Consider the following 19,265-nt stretch of genomic DNA (forward strand, 5'->3'; position numbering starts at 1 on the left):
TCTAGTGTTCACTTGAAACGTAATGCATATCAACAATTTCAACACAAAGTTTACCAAAAATCTTCGTCTATATCAAATTATAAACTGTGAAAATATTCATACTAAAATAATTAAACTAACCTAAAAAAACTTCATATTTATTAAGTTTAAAAATAAATGAAATATTTTGCAATACAAACCTTTTAAAATGAAAAGAGATATTTAATCCCAGTAAATTTTATTCTTCAACACTATGGACTATAAATTATCGGTCATTTCCCAAACTTCGTTTTTGTTTTAAAGCATCGATAAGTATATTGAGTAGGACTCAAAACCAGCGCGTGTATTGAGTATTTAGATCACATTTTTCCTCTGTAAACCCATCACACCACTCACGCAATTTCGTCGAGCTAACCAGTTCATGCTCAAAAGGCTATTTTTCAACACACCGCTTGTAATGCCCAACCTCAGCCGAACATAACTATTTGTATTCCATATTCAATCACCGCGTGGGGGACGTGTCACTTACGCAAACGGGCCACTCCAAGCCAAATTGCAATACTTGGTTCTTTGATCGCAAAAGAGAACAGAGTTTCCACTACTGGCGTTTGCATTCTTTCGCATAACGCATGGCACTTTAGCAGATAGACAGGCTTGCAACAGTTTTGCTTGTGCAGGCATTCAAATGTATTTATTGTAGGTAAAGAAAGTGAAGGGATTACTCTTAATAGCCATGGAGGGTTTGAACAGTGTCAGAGGGAGAGGTTCCTCTGTCCAGGCCATGAGAATTGCAGTCCATGAGCTCTTCAATCATTACTTGGGGGTATGCACATTTTGTCATACTTTTCTTCCATATTTTCAGTTTTTAATTACACCTGACCATCGATCATTTTTCTTCTTGGCAGCGGAGTTCCACCCAGAAGACCGAAGATCCTGCGAGAGAAACATCGTAAGTGCTGTTATGTTCCGTTAATGAAGCCCTTAACTGTATGCCCAACGATAGATAAGAAACTCATCAAATCCCTGTATTCAAATGTGACATTGCCTCCGTGTGTTGAATGCTATTATATCTGCTGATTTTCTTCTGCAATGTAAAAGTGAACATTACCATTTTTTATCATGCAATACATATGCCCAGGAAACTGCTTGGTACTTTCCCTCATTCAAAGATGGTATGCAGGGTAGACCAGATTTTGAAAAAGCTTGAGGCTTTTTAACATAGGGCTCAAGCCTATTACAATAATATACTAGTTAAGAGCTTAACATCTCACCAAGTTATCTTCATATATAAAAAATCATTTTCCAATAAATTTCTAAGGATTATCCCAATTTGTCAATGATGAAATAATAACTTTGCATCCTTCATGAGCTTGGATGCATGGACTGAATGGACTGATTTGAGAAACATAGTTCCCCACGGGCAAGAAATGGGAATATTAAGAATTGCAAGGGGTTTATCATCAGTCTGTCTGATGGTGCAACCTATTTTACTGCATGCATCCTTCATTAGCTTGGATACATGGACTGATTTGAGAAACATAGTTCCCCATGGGCAAGAAATGGGAATATTAAGAATTGAATGGGGTTTATCATCAGTCTGTCTGATGGTGCATCCTGTTTTACTCCACGATTGTTTGAGTTTCACAAGGTTTTCATCTATTCTTTGACCCTTGTTTTGTAAAAGCAGTCCCGTAATATCGTCAAAACCAGTGGCTTTGATGCCTGAAGCCTGAATTACATGAAAGCATCTATCATAGGATGATATCGATCAGATGGGGAGTCGGTAAGATTGAAAGGTACTTCTACATCAGACCACCAATCTGGCTGTGCGTTCCCAGGCAACTTGCTTTTCCATCTTTTCCATTCACTATCAATGGGTGGGCTGAGGATGAGGGACGGTGCTGGGTACAATGTATGAGTCAAGCCTAGTCCTCTTAGAATTGGACGTGCCAAGAACAGTCTCTTATCTAGGAGGGATCATTGCGATGCTAAAGGTCCTAACAACAATAAAAGAAGAGGATTTTTCAAAACGAGGGTTTTTAGTATCATGTAAACTTGAACTTCTCCCTAGCTCTTTTTGAATCTGTTTTTGGTTGGTTTTATCTGCTTGCTAGGTATCAGGATAACGTTGCATCTCTACTCTTATTGCAGGGGAGGCTTTTCTAGTAAGGGAGGCTGGTTTTGATTGAAAATTGCCCATATTTGATCCAATTGGTTAGTTTTGTCAATGTTGGTTCAGTTCTGATAATGATGGATCTCTGCACTAATATTCCAAATATTGCTCTTGTCAGCACTGTTACATGCTAATTAAGTCTGCTGCAATCTTAGTGCCAATAGGATGATATTTAAATTTTAAACACTTAACATATTATTGATAAGTATTCCAAGTTAACGTAATGGATAATAAAAATCAACCGATACTAAGCAAAGATCACATACAAAGAGTGAACTCAAAGTTTTGTGCAAAAACTGACCAAGTTAACTAAAAAACTGCAAATGTATAGACGTTTACAGAGTATGCTCTGCCTTGTATGGTGTTTCAAGAACAATTTTGCAACTCTAATGGTCCACACAATGACTAGATTGCAAGTCTTAGGTTCACACCGCAACTTAAATTCATTGCATCACACACTGGCACAATGGTTTGGGGGTCCCTTGTATTTCTAGAGGCAATGCTTCATATTCATAGATTACATTTAGGACATCTCATGCAAAGTGGACATCATGGGCTTTGTTATAGCAAAATCTTGCACCTTAGTGCAAGGCCTCATTAAGTGACTAAGACAATGAGTAACAGGTGAGAATCACCACTGTCACTTTAGGTACCACTCCCCTTGTTTTACTAATGGAAGACGATTTAAAACAAGGGATGCTTACCTAGTAGCTTTTAGGGATCTGACGGCCCAGTGAAACTGAGTCAATAGTCCCCCAAGGCATCTACTTTTAAGTTTTATCACCACCACTCCAGAGGGTAAAACAATTAAGGTTTATGGTGGTTTTTGAAGGTGATTTTCAGATTTTTGAGTTCAAAGGGTCCTATGGCTATTCTAAAGGCTAAGGTCCCCAAACACACATAATCAAGAAATTACATAATGTTTTGGCAAACTAGCTTGTAAAATGGGAAATTGCTGCAATATACGAGTTTATCACAGCAGAAATAAACAACCCTAGATTCTCTGATAATAAAGTTAAAAAAAGTTATAATAAGAGTAAAATAGAGGCTTAATTACAACAATTTTTTTGTGGTAAAAGAACATATAACAGCAATAAAAAAGCAAGACTTCAGCCTCAGAAATTGGCTGAAAAATGCATTAAATATGACACTTCATATTTTAGAATCAGGCACTCCCTAACCCTAGGACTTAGACATCGAAGTTATTATAAGCTGAAAATAAAAATTTTTGCTGTAATTAATCCCTATTTATGCTAAGAACATAAAAAAATGATTTTAAAATAGTAAGATTGACACAAGGGAGAAGACTAGTGTGTTTCTCTATCTAGGGCATATAGAGTCATGATCAACACACATGGGAGGAAAATGGAATGGATATAGATTCAAAGACTAAGGGAGACCCACTTGTGTCCCTTAGGAGTTTGACCGAGGCGTCCTACAATCTTCAAGGATAAATAAGGGAGGGAGCTTCAGTTAGGTCACCTTAAAGGTTTTGATGAAAAATCTTGTCTAGGGAACATAATAAGATACAAATATCAGAACACTTTGGTGATTACTTAATAACCCTTATCCATCAACATAAAGAAGATCTAGAAAATTAACTTACTCGATTAGCATGCATCCATTAAAGTTCACCAATAATCATCCATGAAAAGAGAGACCATTCACATCCATATCGAACTAGAGATAAAAGATAGTAACCCAAAAGAAGATGAATCTCTACAATGTGCAATGATAAAATGAGGTGAGCACTCCCCTTATTTATATGAGAGAAACCAAGCACTTTACCTTTCCAAGCTAATATGTATCTAAAAGCCCCAAAAAACATAAGAATCCATGATACAAGGTGGATAGGTCAAGCAAGATCCCCAACAATGCCTCATCAATGAGTAAATATAAATACAAGTCATCCATCATAAGTACCCTCCAAGAGTCACAGGTGTGAGTGCATGAGTGAAATGAGTGTGATGTCATCTCCAAAGAGGGGTAATAATGCTCCAAAGGTCATGTCTCATCATTACAAGGTGCCCAAACGTCTCCTCATCAAGCTAGGTCGGATCCAAAAGTTATCATATGTCATCATCAAGGCAGTGCTTATCAAAGGACTAATGCCCTCAAGCTAGGGCTTGAGGTCATCAATGGAAAAGGTGCATGAAAATAGGGAATAAGACCCATATAGGACAATTTAGAAGGAAAACCAACTCTATTTTAACTCTCATGAATGATTACATGATGGTCTGGTTTTGGCCGAGTTTCTGGTATGGGTATGGCCCGTAATGTCGGGTTCCTAAATGTTTCATGCAACATAGGTGCAATGCCATCATGGGGGCATCATCCCCTCGCCAAGAGGTACAAGGTCACTAAGACACTTAACATCCTAAAAAATGGTCCAAATCATTGCCAAATCAAGAGAATTCCCTTTAGAATAATGGAAGGAGAGTGTAATTATCATCATCATAATAAGAAGGTCCTCTCCATCATGGTGTATCATCATCTATGTGGGCTACTGTTATCATACATCCGATATACATACTTCCAAAATAGTATAATAAGTGAGTCATGACATATACAAGGTCATTAGGTTAGATCACACCAAGAATCCCCATTGAACTTCACAATAGCTCAATATTTAATACAATTTACAAAGTCTATACACGATACAACTATTACTTACCCCTATCACATGGAACATGATGCAAGGAAGGAAATAGGTCCTAGAAAGTGCATGAAGGGATATGTGAAGTGTAAGATGAGTATGGTAAGGGGAAGAGGAGGTGTTAATTAGTTGTCTCGCATAGTCAAGTAAGGTCAATGAATATTCATCCCATGAGTGCCTTTATAGAGGAATTCCTTGATGTTTTGAGTTACCCTTTCCTTGGCTCTATGTTTTTCCACCCCTTTAACATTACCTTTTAACTTTCTTTTCTCTAATATTGAATTTGGGGCATCTTGCTTTTATTTGACAATGAGCACATATAAATACACATTTATAGTTCTTTTCATTGTGTTCTTTGTTCATATGAAGTTCATTGCATGGGGCATTGGGATACTTCATTAATCCTTGCTTTTGATGGATTATTTAATGCATAGGATTTAGGGTGATGGCCTCATATAAGGGGGCATTGCTCAATTTTCCTTGGCATTTGTGGCGTTTGATCACTTTTATTATTCTTATGCATTTCACCTTTCATAATTGCTCTTAACTTTCTTTTCATTAGCATTAGCTTCATTCTTATTTGCCCCTTCTTCTCATGGGACCATTGAAAAGTGGACCTATGATAGTGACATTACATTTCAATTTTCAACCATGAACAAGAATATGAGGAAAATATGAAAAATGTTATGTATGATAATGATATGAACACAATACCAATTTTCAAGCACTTCCTAGTACTACAACCCACCCCAAAAGTGCCGCACTTTACTAGAAGAGGGTGATGATCTTCGATTGAACTAAAAACATGGTAAAAAACACAAATAAAGAATATCACTCATCATAAAGAAAGGAAATAACATACCTTGTAAGTATGTGGCACCATAAACATCTAACTTGAATGAGAGCTCAAACATGCATCAGAGGCATCATCAATCATATGTACTATGGAGAATTGAAGAACATATGTGGCTGTTGGTTGAAGATATGCATCATAGGAGAAATTTTATCTAATGGTTACCCATGTATATGGATGGGTAACATACTCTATCATTGAACCCACAATTTTGTATGGCTTGAAGGTTTGGGGGCCTAGCCTTCTTGAGTTTGATTGTGTCTGAACTAAGAGAGTTCAAACTTCAGACCCCCTTGCTTCATTGCATTGTTAGATGCAAGGGGATGGTATCCCAACCCATCATTCAGGTGGAGTTTGTGGCTCATCTCCTCTGGATCAAGACCACTTGTAGACTAGGACAATTACTGCATTGCCTTTGGAGTTTTTTTCTTTCAGTAGTCGGTATACACTGGTGTGCCTATCTTTCCTATAATTCAACTATCATTACTTGGCCCTTAGGGAGAGCTCATTACTAGTTCTCAAATATTTCATGTCCTACATTTTGTTGTTATATATATGGAGTGTGTTCTTTACGATGCTCTTCAGGGATAAGGGCACTAAGAGACAGACAAATAATAGGGCTTTCGCATATCCCATATTCATTAAAATTTGAGGTGTGGTGCAACCCCCAACTCTATTTAGACCCTTGAGGTTTTCTCATCTTAGATCGCTGGGCAATTTACGCTAATTTAGTAGAAGGTGCACCTCCTAATTGCAACAATAGATTGCCTCCTATAGACATAGAGCCATTCGTTGAGCAAATGCTAACTTTTTTATCAAACCCTCCATCTAGAGTTTCTTCTCTTTGTCTTTGGATGGTATGGGAGTTACATATTGGACAATGGACACCTTAGATAATAACAACCCTCTTTTCTTTCTTTTGGGGTTAATTATTTGGAGTCACGAGGCTTTCTTGTTTTGGCTATCTGCTTAAGCATCATATCCCTTTAGTTTTGTGCCTGTTAAGCTTAGATTTTTATAAATTTGCTTTGTTTTGTTTTTGCTTGCTGTAAGGGTGGGAGTGCTTAGCACTTCCACTCTATATGGACACATTTATATTGAACAATCCCATTGGCCTGTTTTTGGTCATTTAGTAGACATTGATAAACTTATCTTATCTAGTTGCTAAGAGAAAAAAATCTCTTATAAGGGCTCTCAGACCATTGCTAGTATATATAATTAATAATTATACAAACAACATGGGTGTCTACCATCTGGAGTTAAGCAAGCTTGGGAGAATGATTAGGTCATGATGCACATGGATCAAGGTCAAAACACATGTTTTGAGGGTGGCCTATTTTTATGATGTTATTATAACCACCATGACCTACATTTTGCACATATACCAAGGGGGGTATTAAATGCATAATCATTTTGAACCCACTTTTCTGCACATGCTAAAAAGTGGTTAAATTTATTAAGGAATGCTCCACATCTTTTTGCACATATCCCTAGAGTGATTTATCTTGAGGCATTGTTTGGAGGACATTTATTGGTCATGTATGTGGATCCACACTTGAGGCACATATGTTGAGAATGCCCTATCATGAGGATTGCTAATTTGCTATATAATAACCAATGGATCATCTCTTGCACAGTGTTCTATGAGATCTTCACTATAGGGGTACACATACCTATGAGATCCAGTTATGAGGGCGTCGTTGCCACCATTGAAGGACTGCACTAACGTTAATGAAGACACTCGGCATTATTGCACCATCCCAAGGTGAAGTGGCGCCTCACCTTCAGGAGTACCTCCATTGACTAGGCATTTATCATTATTTTATTTGGAGTGCTTACATATGTTGAGGATTCCCTATCTCGAGGATTGCTATAATAATCGATGGATCATCTCTTGCACGTTCTTTTATGAGATATTCACTATAGGGTACACATACCTATGAGATCTAGTTATGAGGGCGCTCTTGCCACTGCTGGAGTACTACACTAACCTTAATTAAGACACTTGGCATTATTGCATCATCCCAAGAGAAGTGGTGCCTCACCTTTAGGAGTACCTCCATTGACTAGACATTTATCATTATTTTATTTGGAGTGCTTACCGAGTACCTATCTTGAAGAGTGCTCCAAGAAGAATGAAGACAAGTGGCATAACAACCCATAATACTTGGTCAAAGAAGCATTACTCAAGAGAGTGCCTTGTATGAGAGGTTGACACTGTTGAGAATTCAAGAGGGCAATGAATATGTTAATTCTCTTAACTTGATAACTGTTTGTGTTACCTTTTTACTTATTAGCTTTGCTCGTTATTATTCCAATGTGCAATACATCAAACAACTACCAAAACAGTAAGAACAATGACACAATATATAGGTTGCAAGCCAGGGCCAAAACCCCTCCTCTTGAGGGGAAAACCCGTAAATCTCTTCTTTATCTTTCACATCTTTCAATTGATGAATATAATGACCTAAACTCAGACAAATACCCTCCAAGATCAAGTCTACCTCAACCTCCTGTTGCAATATGTTCAACCTCCCAGTAGATCCGAAAATTATGCTCCCTAGCAATTGCTGCTACTCCTCTAGAAGACTTCGATCTTCCTTTAATGGCCTTCCTCTCGACTTTGCTTGCCTTGACTTGAGTCCTAGGGCTAGTAGGATGCCCTAAGAGACCTTCGCTTGCCTTCCCTTCTCTTCTCCTTCAAAATCAAACCCTAGAAGATCCAACGCAGAAAAAACCCTAACTGCAACCTTCCCAGGAGAATAGATAAGGCCTAGAAGCTTCTTCTTCGACTTCCTCTTCTTTGCACATCCTTCTTGACTTCTTCTTCTTCTGCTTCTTCGCATGAGTGATGAGTGAGTGAGTGTTCCAACTGGAGGACGAGTTCCTCTTACATATAGGCTTCTTCAAGGGTGGATGTGGCTCTTCATGTAGGCCAACTTGACACCTCACTAGGCCGACATGATCTTGGAGGTATTTTGACTTTTTAAAAACAAAATTTTTCTTTACACTTTACAATGTGCCCATAGGGTCTTCAATATATGACAATGACTCTTATACCTAGGACAAACCTTAGAAGCACTAAATGGGTGCTTGACCTATAAAATAAAAGAACTTGAGCATGAAACCCATGCTCCAATAATAATAATAATTTCTTTTTCATTTTATATTTACAAGAACATATTTCATACTTATGAAGATCGAACCTAGTTACACATTTTTCGACACTCCCTCTTAACTAGGGAGGTATTCATAAGATGTACATGGTCATTCTCAATCTGAAGAGATCTCATAAGAAGAGTCGGATTGGTAACCCATCTGTCTAGCGTTATATTAACCAACATTGTCACATAGTAAGGCCTTGACTAATAGCTCTATCTCTCCACAAGATCATAGCACAATGTTGGTGAGACCAATTGTTAAGTTATGGTATGTTCTATGCTTATAACAGTTTACTTCTTTTCCTTATTATATTCCACAGATTAGCAATCACATGTACATAAAGTAAAGTGCAGATAGAACATTAAACGATCGACAAAAAACAAGCTAAGACAAGAGACACAAGATGTGGCGGCTAGCCAGGGACAAACCCCACAATGTGTGGGGAAACCCTTTGATCAAATCTTCTTTTATCTTCAATAATTCAGCAGAGAGAAATAGTACAATAAATCTGATTCATATCAGCAGTAGCAAACCCTAGATCAGTAGCATCAACATTAGCGGCTTCATCATCAAACCAGGGCAGACGATATCTCACAAACCGACTGTCAGATCGGCTTGATTCCACCACCAAAAGTTGCGGCTTTCCAGAGGAGGTTCAGATGAACCTACAGTGCAGTTCAGATGAGGAGATCTTCTAGTCCACGCAGGTCAATCTTTACTTCTGTAGTTGCAGCTTCAGTTTCAGCAGCTTCTGGCTTCACATGTGTGAGGGAGAGACCCTTTTCTGCGCAGTAGAGAAGAGACTCTTTTCTGCGCAGTAGAGAGAGAGAGATGTGATGAGATGAGTGAGTCCAAATGAGGAAAATTCCTCCTGTATTTATATACAATGTTGGTGTTTGAATAGATGCGACTGTTGGGCTTCTGAGCCTACATGAGTTGTAGGTCGGCTTGATAATAATTCCATAATCAAAATAAATTCATATCTCCATGAATACTTATTGGAATCGGATGATCTTTATATCAATCCTACACCTCTCGACGAGAGGAATCTAATAAAAATATTATCAGCCATGAATAAGATGACCCACATGAAGTTTTGCTCTAGTTGCCAATTTTAACACTCCCTCTCAACTAGGGAGAACTTCATCTGCAATTTGTCTATCGGTTGTTACTATTCATCCATCAAATGCACTGCCCTGTACTACCTGTCCCTTGCCCTGCTCTGCTCTATTCTGCCTATTCTGCTTTGTCTTGTTCTGCCCTGTACTGATCTGTATTGTTCTGCTTTGCTCTTGCATTGGTCTGTTTTGCTCTGCTTTTGTCTGAATTATGAAGAAGAAGAAATGATTGAGGATGTATCATATTGACTCAAAGTCAGTCTCAGAGTATGTACCACTGGTCCCAGACCAGTCTCAACCAACCCCAAGTTAGCGTCATAGTGAGTACAACTCCATTGGTCCTAGACCAGTATCATCCTCCACTGACTCAAAGTCAGTCTCAGAGTGCGTACCACTAGTCCCAGACCAGTATCGTAGTCTTAGAGAGTGTACCACTGGTCCCAGACCAGTCTCAACCGACCCGAAGTCAGCGTCATAGTATGTACCACTCTCACTGGTCCCAGACCAGTACTGCACTGACACGAAGTCAGTCTCAGAGTATGTACCACTGGTCCCAGACTAGTCTCAACCGACCTGAAGTCAGTGTCATAGTATGGTACAACTCCTACCACTGGTCCCAGACCAGTATCATTGATCCCAGATCAATGGAGGTCATCCTAGCGTAGGGAGTACGGTAGATACAATGATGCGTCCATCAGTACTACTATGGTCCCTAACTTCATTTCCCTGCTCACTGATCAGATGAGAGGTACTTCCCATGAGTCCCAGATTGCATGGGTAGGATGCCTCGACAGGAGAACTAATCAATCCTGTCCTCACAAGAGAACACATCAATCCTGCTACAATCGCCATGGAGAACACATCAATCCAGGCCGCCATGGAGAACACATTAATCTAGGCTGCCATGGAGAACACATCAATCCAGGCCTCATAGGAGAACACATCAATCCTGCTACAATTGCCATGGAGAACACATCAATCCAAGCCTCACAGGAGAACACATCAATCCTGCTACAATCGTCATGGAGAACACATCAATCCAGGCCTCACAGGACAACACATCAATCCTGTTACAATCACCATGGAGAATACATCAATCTAGGCCTCACAGGAGAACACATCAATCTTGCTACAATCACCATGGAGAACACATCAATCTAGGCTTCGCAGGAGAACTAATCATCCTGCTACACAGGAGAGCGAGTCATCCTGTTCCACAAGAGAGTGAATCATCTTGTCCCACAAGAGAGTGAATCATCTTGTTCCAGTGCACACCACCAGGGGAGGGTGAGTCACCCTGTGGTCGTATGTTTCTCTAGTAAGAACCGCAAGCCCTCAGAGCTCCCAGAGCTCAATGTATGCAACATGCAGGACCCTTGTACAAGGGTTTCTTGATGACTCCAAGTCGTTTGGGAAAATCACAGATTAGATCTTTCCTCAGGGCTTTGACAAGGTGTATCGACCTGTACATCATCTTAATGCGATGGAGCCTCCTTGCTCATCGACTTACCATATCCCAGATGATGTTTATTTGTTGGAGCGATCATGAAATACGGGATTCTCTAACAAACGAATCCCACTCTGGTTGTCACAAAGGATCACGATGGTATCCAATGTAAATCCAAACAGCTCACTGAAGAGCTTTCACAACCAAACTACCTCATAGGAGGCCATGCTAGCAGCAATATACTCTGATTCGGCGGTGCTCAAGGCCACTGACTTCTGCTTCCTGCTCATTCATTATATCGAAGCAGAATCCAAAGAGAAACAGCACTAAAAGTGCTCCAGTGATCCTCCACACTACTTGCCTAATCAGCATTCGAATAATCATGCAGTTTCATATTTCCAGCAGTGTATCTCAATCCATGAGAGATTGTGTCCTGAAGACATCTCAGAAGATTCTTGGCACCAATCTAGTGAGGCTCAACCAAATATGAGCTCACAATGCTAACTGCAAAACATATGTTCGGGCGGAGGTTCACCAAGAGCATCAACGCGAATGAGTTTTTGAAACTTAGAGGCTTCCCAAATCTGGTCCAACATTACTACTATATAACTTTTGAAAGTTAAGATCCTCGAGGTAGTCACAGGCTTGCAGTCCATCATACCAAATCTTTTCAGAATCTTCACCACATATTTTCCTTGAGATAGGAAAATTTCCCATGGCTTCTGCCACACTTCAAGTCCTTGGTTCTTCATTTCAAATTCAAAAGCCAACTCCCTCTTACATTTGAGAATGAGAGGGTCTGCACTTGTTAGAAAGAGGTCATCCACATACAACACCAGTATGAGAGGTTTATCATCTTCAACCTTAAAGTAAAGGTTAGGATCAGCTTCACTCCTAGTGAATCCCAGCTTCATCAAGTAGCTGTCGATCATCTCATACCATGCTCGGGGTGCTTGCTTCAGCCCATAGAGTGCCTTCTTCAACCTGCATACATGAGATTTTCGATCATAGATCTCAAATCCTTCGGGTTGCTCCACGTAGACCTCTTCTTTGATCGAACCATGTAAGAACGCGGTCTTGACATCCATCTGATGTAGGTTCCATCCTTGTGAAGCGACAAGGGCTATGATCGAGCGGATGGTCGTATATCTAGTAACAGGTGCAAATATCTCATCATAGTCTATACCTTCCTTCTGGGAGAAACCACAAGCAACAAAACGAGCCTTATACTTTTCCGTACTTCCATCTGCTGCATGCTTTATCTTGTAAAGCCATTTGGAAGTAACAACTGTCTTGTCCTGGGGTCTGGGAACTACTTCTCAGACATAATTCTTCATGATAGGCTCATATTCTTCGGTCATAGCATCCTTCCATACTTGATGCTTGACGACATTTGAGAATGATGAAGGCTCATTTTGTATGATCGTGCTCATGATGGTTAGGTATCCCCGATACCTATTAGGTTTCTTACTTTCACAAAAGGTTCCTCGGGGTGTAGCATGTCCTTCAGCATCATCAAGTATCCCCCTAAGCCATGAAGGCCTCTTCCTAGAAGAGGAAGGCTCAGGTGGATAAATAGGATCCATGGGTTCCTCCACATTAGGCATTTTTACATCATCTACCCATAGAGACAACTTCCACAATCGTACAATTCTTCCTTTCTGCCACACCATTCTACTCAGGAGTATGTGGTGTAGTAGTCTCCCTCTTAATGCCAGCCTCAGATATGCCTGAGTGAACCAACTGTAATATATTGGAGGTCTTGCTTTGGCTTGAGGGGAATGGTCCCCTTTGAGCTTTCCTTTGGCACATCCTGGACATACACCTTCTTTCTCTACTCGGAATTCGGGCATCCCTGTCACCATTTGTCTTACATCGAGTAGAGCTTTATAAAGAAGGGGGGCAAACCTCTGATGCCAAAGTTCGGACTGAAGAGATGTGTCATAAGACATGACACCTAGCGGACTTCCATCGACCTGATATAATGAATCAACACAAAACCCACGAGTAAAGGCATCTTTAACATTATTTTTCCATATATGTACTTTGCCATCGCTGAAGGTTGCCTTGTAGCCTTTGTCTTCCATTGCCGAGATGGACACCAGGTTCTTTTTGAGGTCAGGTGCATTTAATACATCCTGGAATTTCTAGCCTTCTTGAATGGTTGTCCTCTTCCTTGATTCCCAGCTCTCCTCTTACCTTTGCTATTGAATTTGTCATTCCTTTGATTGCCATCAAAGGGATTTTGATCATTGTCTCGGTGTGAGTCCTTTCTATCAGGGCACTCCCTAGCATAGTGACCTGATTTATCGCAGATGTAACATCGTCCTTTTCTTCCACCCTTAGGTCCAGCCTTTCCTTTTGATTTAGTCCCAGAATTATTTCTTCTTAGCATGAGAAGAAAAGGCAGCAGGAGGACCTTTAGGCATGGGCATTTCTTGCTCTTCTACCCTTGTTTCTTCTTGAATGCATCTAGCCATTAATTCCTTGAAAACAGAAATTATATTATTGTTCAGAAGAGTAGTCCTGAACACGTATCATTCGGATGGTAATCCTCCAATAGTTGTGAGTGCCATTTCTCTGTCAGTAATAGTCTTCCCAATAGATAGGAGATCGTTCTTGATCTCGGTGATTCTTAAGAAGTAAGCTTGCATACTCTCATCTTTACCCTTCTTGATTTCCTTCAGCTTATTTCTAAGAAACAAAACTTGATTTGCATCATTAACTTTAAATAAACTCACCAATCTATCGTAGATTTCCTTGGAGGTGTCTAGTTTAGAGATGTAGGCCACCAAGCGCTTGTCGATAGAGTCCCGAATGATCTTCTTCGCTTTAATTTCTCTGTTCTTCCATTTGTTCCTGGAAGCAGGAGGTGCATTTGATGGAGGCTCAACAATATTGCCTCTCACATGATCCAACACTCCTTGATCCTCAAGGGTCAGATCGATAGACATCTTCCATCCGTGATAGTCAGCTTTCTCACGGAGCTTGTCTTCGGCAAGAAAGAGTGTTGAGGACCCCATCGTTCTTTTAGGATAGCCTTGCCAATCTTCTCTTCGGTGATTGCTCTTGCTCTTGCTCGGGCTTTGTCTTCACCTCAGCTCTGATCCCATGTTTAGTTATGGTATGTTCTATGCTTATAACAGTTTACTTCTTTTTCTTATTATATTCCACAGATTAGCAATCACATGTACATAAAGTAAAGTGCAGATAGAACATTAAACGATCGACAAAAAACAAGCCAAGACAAGAGACACAAGATGTGGCGGCTAGCTAGGGACAAGCCCCACAATGTGTGGGGAAACCCTTTGATCAAATCTTCTTTTATCTTCAATAATTCAGCAGAGAGAAATAGTACAATAAATATGATTCATATCAGCAGTAGCAAACCCTAGATCAGTAGCATCAACATTAGCAGCTTCATCATCAAACTAGGGCAGACGATATCTCACAAACCGATTGTCGGATCGGCTTGATTCCACCACCAAAAATTGAGGCTTTCAGAGGAGGTTCAGATGAACCTACAATGCAGTTCAGATGAGGAGATCTTCTAGTCCACGCAGGTCAATCTTTAATTCTGCAGTTGCAGCTTCAGTTTCAGCAGCTTCCGGCTTCACATGTGTGAGGGAGAGACCCTTTTCTGCGCAGTAGAGAAGAGACTCTTTTCTGCGCAGTAGAGAGAGAGAGATGTGATGAGATGAGTGAGTCCAAATGAGGAAAATTCCTCCTGTATTTATACACAATGTTGGTGTTTGAATAGATGCGACTGTTGGGCTTCTGAGCCTACATGAATTGTAGGTCGGCTTGATAATAATTCCATAATCAAAATAAATTCATATCTCCATGAATACTTATCGGAATCGGATGATATTTATATCAATCCTACACCTCTCGATCAGAGGAATCTAATAAAAATATTATCAGCCATGAATAAGATGACCCACATGAAGTTTTGCCCTAGTTGCCAATTTTAACACCAATGATATATATATAGACACCATCATCATTGTCTCCCAAGGTACCAAGGTACATACCCCACCCGGGTGTTCACAGAGTATGACCTTTCATTGGACTATTCTTATTTTGGGTAGCTAATCCTTAAAGAATATCGGTCCACGACTACTCTTGTCTTGAATGCCCTACCACATTCTCAAAGAGTATCGAATGCCAAATGGTTACCCAATCCTCCATTCTTTCTTCCCAAGTGAAGACAAGAATGTAGTGTCTATCTCTCCCTCTCAATTAGGGAGGACAAATCCACCAAACCAAGCTTGTCCCTTAAGTATACAAGCTTCTTGTTCGGAAGTGATTTCGTCAATATGTCAGCTACTTGTTCATTAGTGGAGATATATCGTAGCTGCAACACACCATTTTGTACTAGCTCTTGAATATAGTGATACTTGTTGTTGATGTGCTTTGTCTTTCCGTGGAACATTGGATCCTCAAACAAACAAATAGAATTGGTGTTATCACAAAGTATCACTACAGGGTTCATCGGTCCTTCAAACAAGTTGGATAACAACTTCCTTTTGACTGCAAAGCACTGCTTCCAAATGATCTCTTGGTATTCTTACCCAATGCACATCCCTTGCAGACACCTTCATGATCTTCCTTTAGATTCGGGATTCCATCTACTATGGAATTTAAAGTTGGAAGAATTTTGAAATGTAAATGACCAAACCTTTGATGCCAAAGTTCACATGGACTAATCTTAGTGTGAATTAGGGCTTGGTTTACAAGAGATATTAGTCTATAAAGCCTTCCTTCTCGGATACCAATAACTTTAGCTTGATCAATCCTTGAATCCTTTCCCCAAACAACTACCTTTCCATCAATGAAGGCTACTCTATCTCCTTTATCTTCTAAACTTGAAATAGAAAGTAAATTTTTGTGCAAACCTGGAACAAATAGAATGTTGTTGAGGTGTATGTTGCTTCCATCCTTGAGTTTTATGGAAGTTGATCCAATGCCCTTCACCAGAAGGCTTTTGTTGTCTCCAAGTTCCATAGAGTAAGCGAATTTTCCTTTTGAGAAGGTCTTCAATTGGTTGGAGTGACCAGTCATGTGCTTTGATGCACCACTATCAATTACCTAGATGTTTTCATATTGGAATGTACCAGAGAGAGCCGAAAAGAGACCTTCATCCCTTTCATTGATTGACGCCTTCTTTGAAGAGAATAAGAGACTCCATGCTTCCTTGATACCTTTCTTGAGATGGCTTGTAATCTTCTTGATGAACTTCTTCATTGTAGATGAGATCTTCATGATGCCCTTAGAGAACCAAACCTTTGATTCCATGTTGAGAATTCAACAGGGCAATGAATATGTTAATTCTCTAAATTTGATAACTGTTTGTGTTACCTTTTTACTTATTAGCTTCGTTCGTTATTATTCCAATGTGCAATACATCAAACAAGTACCAAAACAATAAGAACAATGACATAGTATATAGGCCGCAAGCCAGGGCCAAAACCCCTCCTCTTGAAGGCAAAATTCGTAAATCTCTTCTTTATCTTTCAGAGATTTCAATTGACGAATACCATGACCTAGTCTCAGACAAATACCCTCCAAGATCAAGTCTACCACGACCTCTAGCTGCAATATTTTCGACCTTCCAGTGGATCCGAAAATTCCCCTCCCTAGCAACTGCTGCTGCTCCTCTAAGAGACTTCGATCTCCCTTTAATAGCCTTCCTCTTGACTTCGCTTGCCTTGACTTGAGTCCTAGGGCTAGTAGGATGCCCTAAGATACCTTCCTTTGCCTTCCCTCCTCTTCTCCTTCAAAATCGAACCACAAAAGATCCAATGCAGAAAAAACCCTAACTTAGACCTTCCCAAAAGAATAGATAAGGCCCAAAAACTTTGACTTCTTTGACTTCCTCTTCTTTGCACTTCCTTCTTGACTTCTTCTTCTTCTGCTTCTTTGCATGAGTGATGAGTGAGTGAGTGTTCCAAATGGAGGACGAGTTCCTCTTATATATAGGCTTCTTCAAGGGCGGACGTGGCTCTTCATGTAGGCCGACTTGACAGTCCACTAGGCTGACTTAATCTTGGAGGTATTGACACTTTAACAACAATTTTTTTTTTTTACACTTTACAATGTGCCCATAGGGTCTTCAATATATGACAATGACTCTTATATCTAGGACAAACCCTAGAAGCACTCAATGGGTGCTTGACCTATAAAATAAAAGAGCTTGAGCTTGAAACCCATGCTCCAATAATAATAATAATTTCTTTTTCATTTTAAATTTACAAGAATACATTTCATACTTATGAAGACCGAACCTAGTTACACATTTTTCAACAGACACATGGCATCAAAGACTTGTTCATGCATTCTTTATTACTATCTCTTGTAGGAAATAGTGGATCTAGAATCCACTTATTATTATTTTGTAGAATAAGATAATATAAGATGAGCCCATTTTATTAATGTCAGACTAATGACCATTGAAGTAGGTCAATGGGACTGCTAAAAACAATGATGTCAATACTAAGCGGGAGGCCAAAGTTGGGTCCTATAGAAAGCAAGATGTTGAAAGTAAAGTGTTAATCTTAGGTAAAACATGAGGAGAAAACCATGGAAGTGGAATGTAGCTCTGAGAGAAGGATGTGCAATGGGTGTGGACCTAAAATCAAGAGTGTCCATAATGTTAGCACATCAGTGTTTGCTGGAGCTAGCTTCTCTAACATCCAAGGCTAAGTGGAAAAAACTTAGGATGGAAGATTACTTAGAGGAGGACTTACAAGAGGATTTGATTTGCATGCTATGCTACTAATGGAAGATTTTGATTACATCTGGGGCTTGGGCGACCTTGGTAGACTATTAGTATGGGATTTGGACTAACAATGTTGCCAGGGCCTTCGAGTAGTGGGAGTAGTCCCATGAGTTCGCACTGATTTGGAATCAAGGTCGAGGCCACTATTTGTTTACCTCTTGGTGCCCCTAATAGAGAGGAAACCTGTAAAAGAGGTGATTGCTTTGGTGGAGACTAGTCTACAAGGTGGTTAGAGATATGGGTGTGGAGTTGGAGGGCCTCTTGCCTGTATAAGGCCAAGCATCTCTAGTCAAGGTACTTAAAGAAACTGGAAAGGGTCTAAAACTTCCTAAAAGTCTTACCTTGGATCTTGTAGTAGATGAGGCGGAGGAAGATGAAGTGTACCTTTGTCTTGACCTTTCGAAGATAACACAATTGACAAATCTTGTTCGACTAGTTGAGCTTGTGCTCTACCTCTACCCAAAGTCTATGCACGCCCACTTTGAATTGGCGCAAAGAAATATGAAGAGCATGCATCCAATGACAACACGTGTAGGTAGTCTGGACAATGAATCTGTCTCAAGTCCAGGAAGTGCTCAATGTAGAAAGCTATCTTCGAATGTAACATGTTTGGTGGATTTTTTTAACTTGATTTCTTGCTTGCAAATGGAAACCTAGTGGTAACTTGGTATGCCTGGGAGTGGTTGGATAGGGCTTGCATGGATATCAGTTACAAAGAGGATACTTGACGAATTGAGAGTGTCATAAAGCATGCCTAGAGATGACCAAAGTGCTTGATTGCTATTTGAACATCTCGGTGAAATACCTAAGCCTTGTAGCCTCTCCCAATAGGCCTGTAATTTGGAGAACCTAGGTTAGGGTTCCCATTTGGGGGAGTCTTGCATTATAGCACTAAGATCTCTAATGACCTTTGCTTCCTTCCTCATTAGGTTGCTAAAACTTGTTCCCTAGAGTGTTTGAGCTTTGATCTTGTTATCTAGTGATTCCTTCTCTAGGAAGAGAGAAAAGCCTTCAAGTGGCTCTAAGGGCATGAAGCCGATCACTTGGAGACCTGAAGTAGAGAAAATATTGGAGTGAAAGCCCATGCAAGCCCTCA

General features: G+C 40.0%; 1 protein-coding gene across 1 annotated transcript in view; it reads left to right on the forward strand.

Annotated features, from left to right (window-relative positions):
* Positions 1-282: 282 nt before the first annotated feature.
* LOC149224256 (mediator of RNA polymerase II transcription subunit) overlaps positions 283-19,265 on the forward strand; it is a 428,548-nt gene continuing 409,565 nt past the window's right edge. The window contains 2 exon segments of the mRNA XM_089386058.1: positions 283-802; positions 885-928. Coding sequence (XP_089242184.1) covers positions 713-802; positions 885-928 — 134 coding nt within the window. The 5' untranslated portion in view covers positions 283-712.

Source organism: Pinus tabuliformis, chromosome Q (genome assembly GCF_031772625.1).
Source record: "Pinus tabuliformis cultivar Carrire ecotype Pingquan chromosome Q, CPIR1, whole genome shotgun sequence".
Classification (NCBI taxonomy): Eukaryota; Viridiplantae; Streptophyta; class Pinopsida; order Pinales; family Pinaceae; genus Pinus; species Pinus tabuliformis.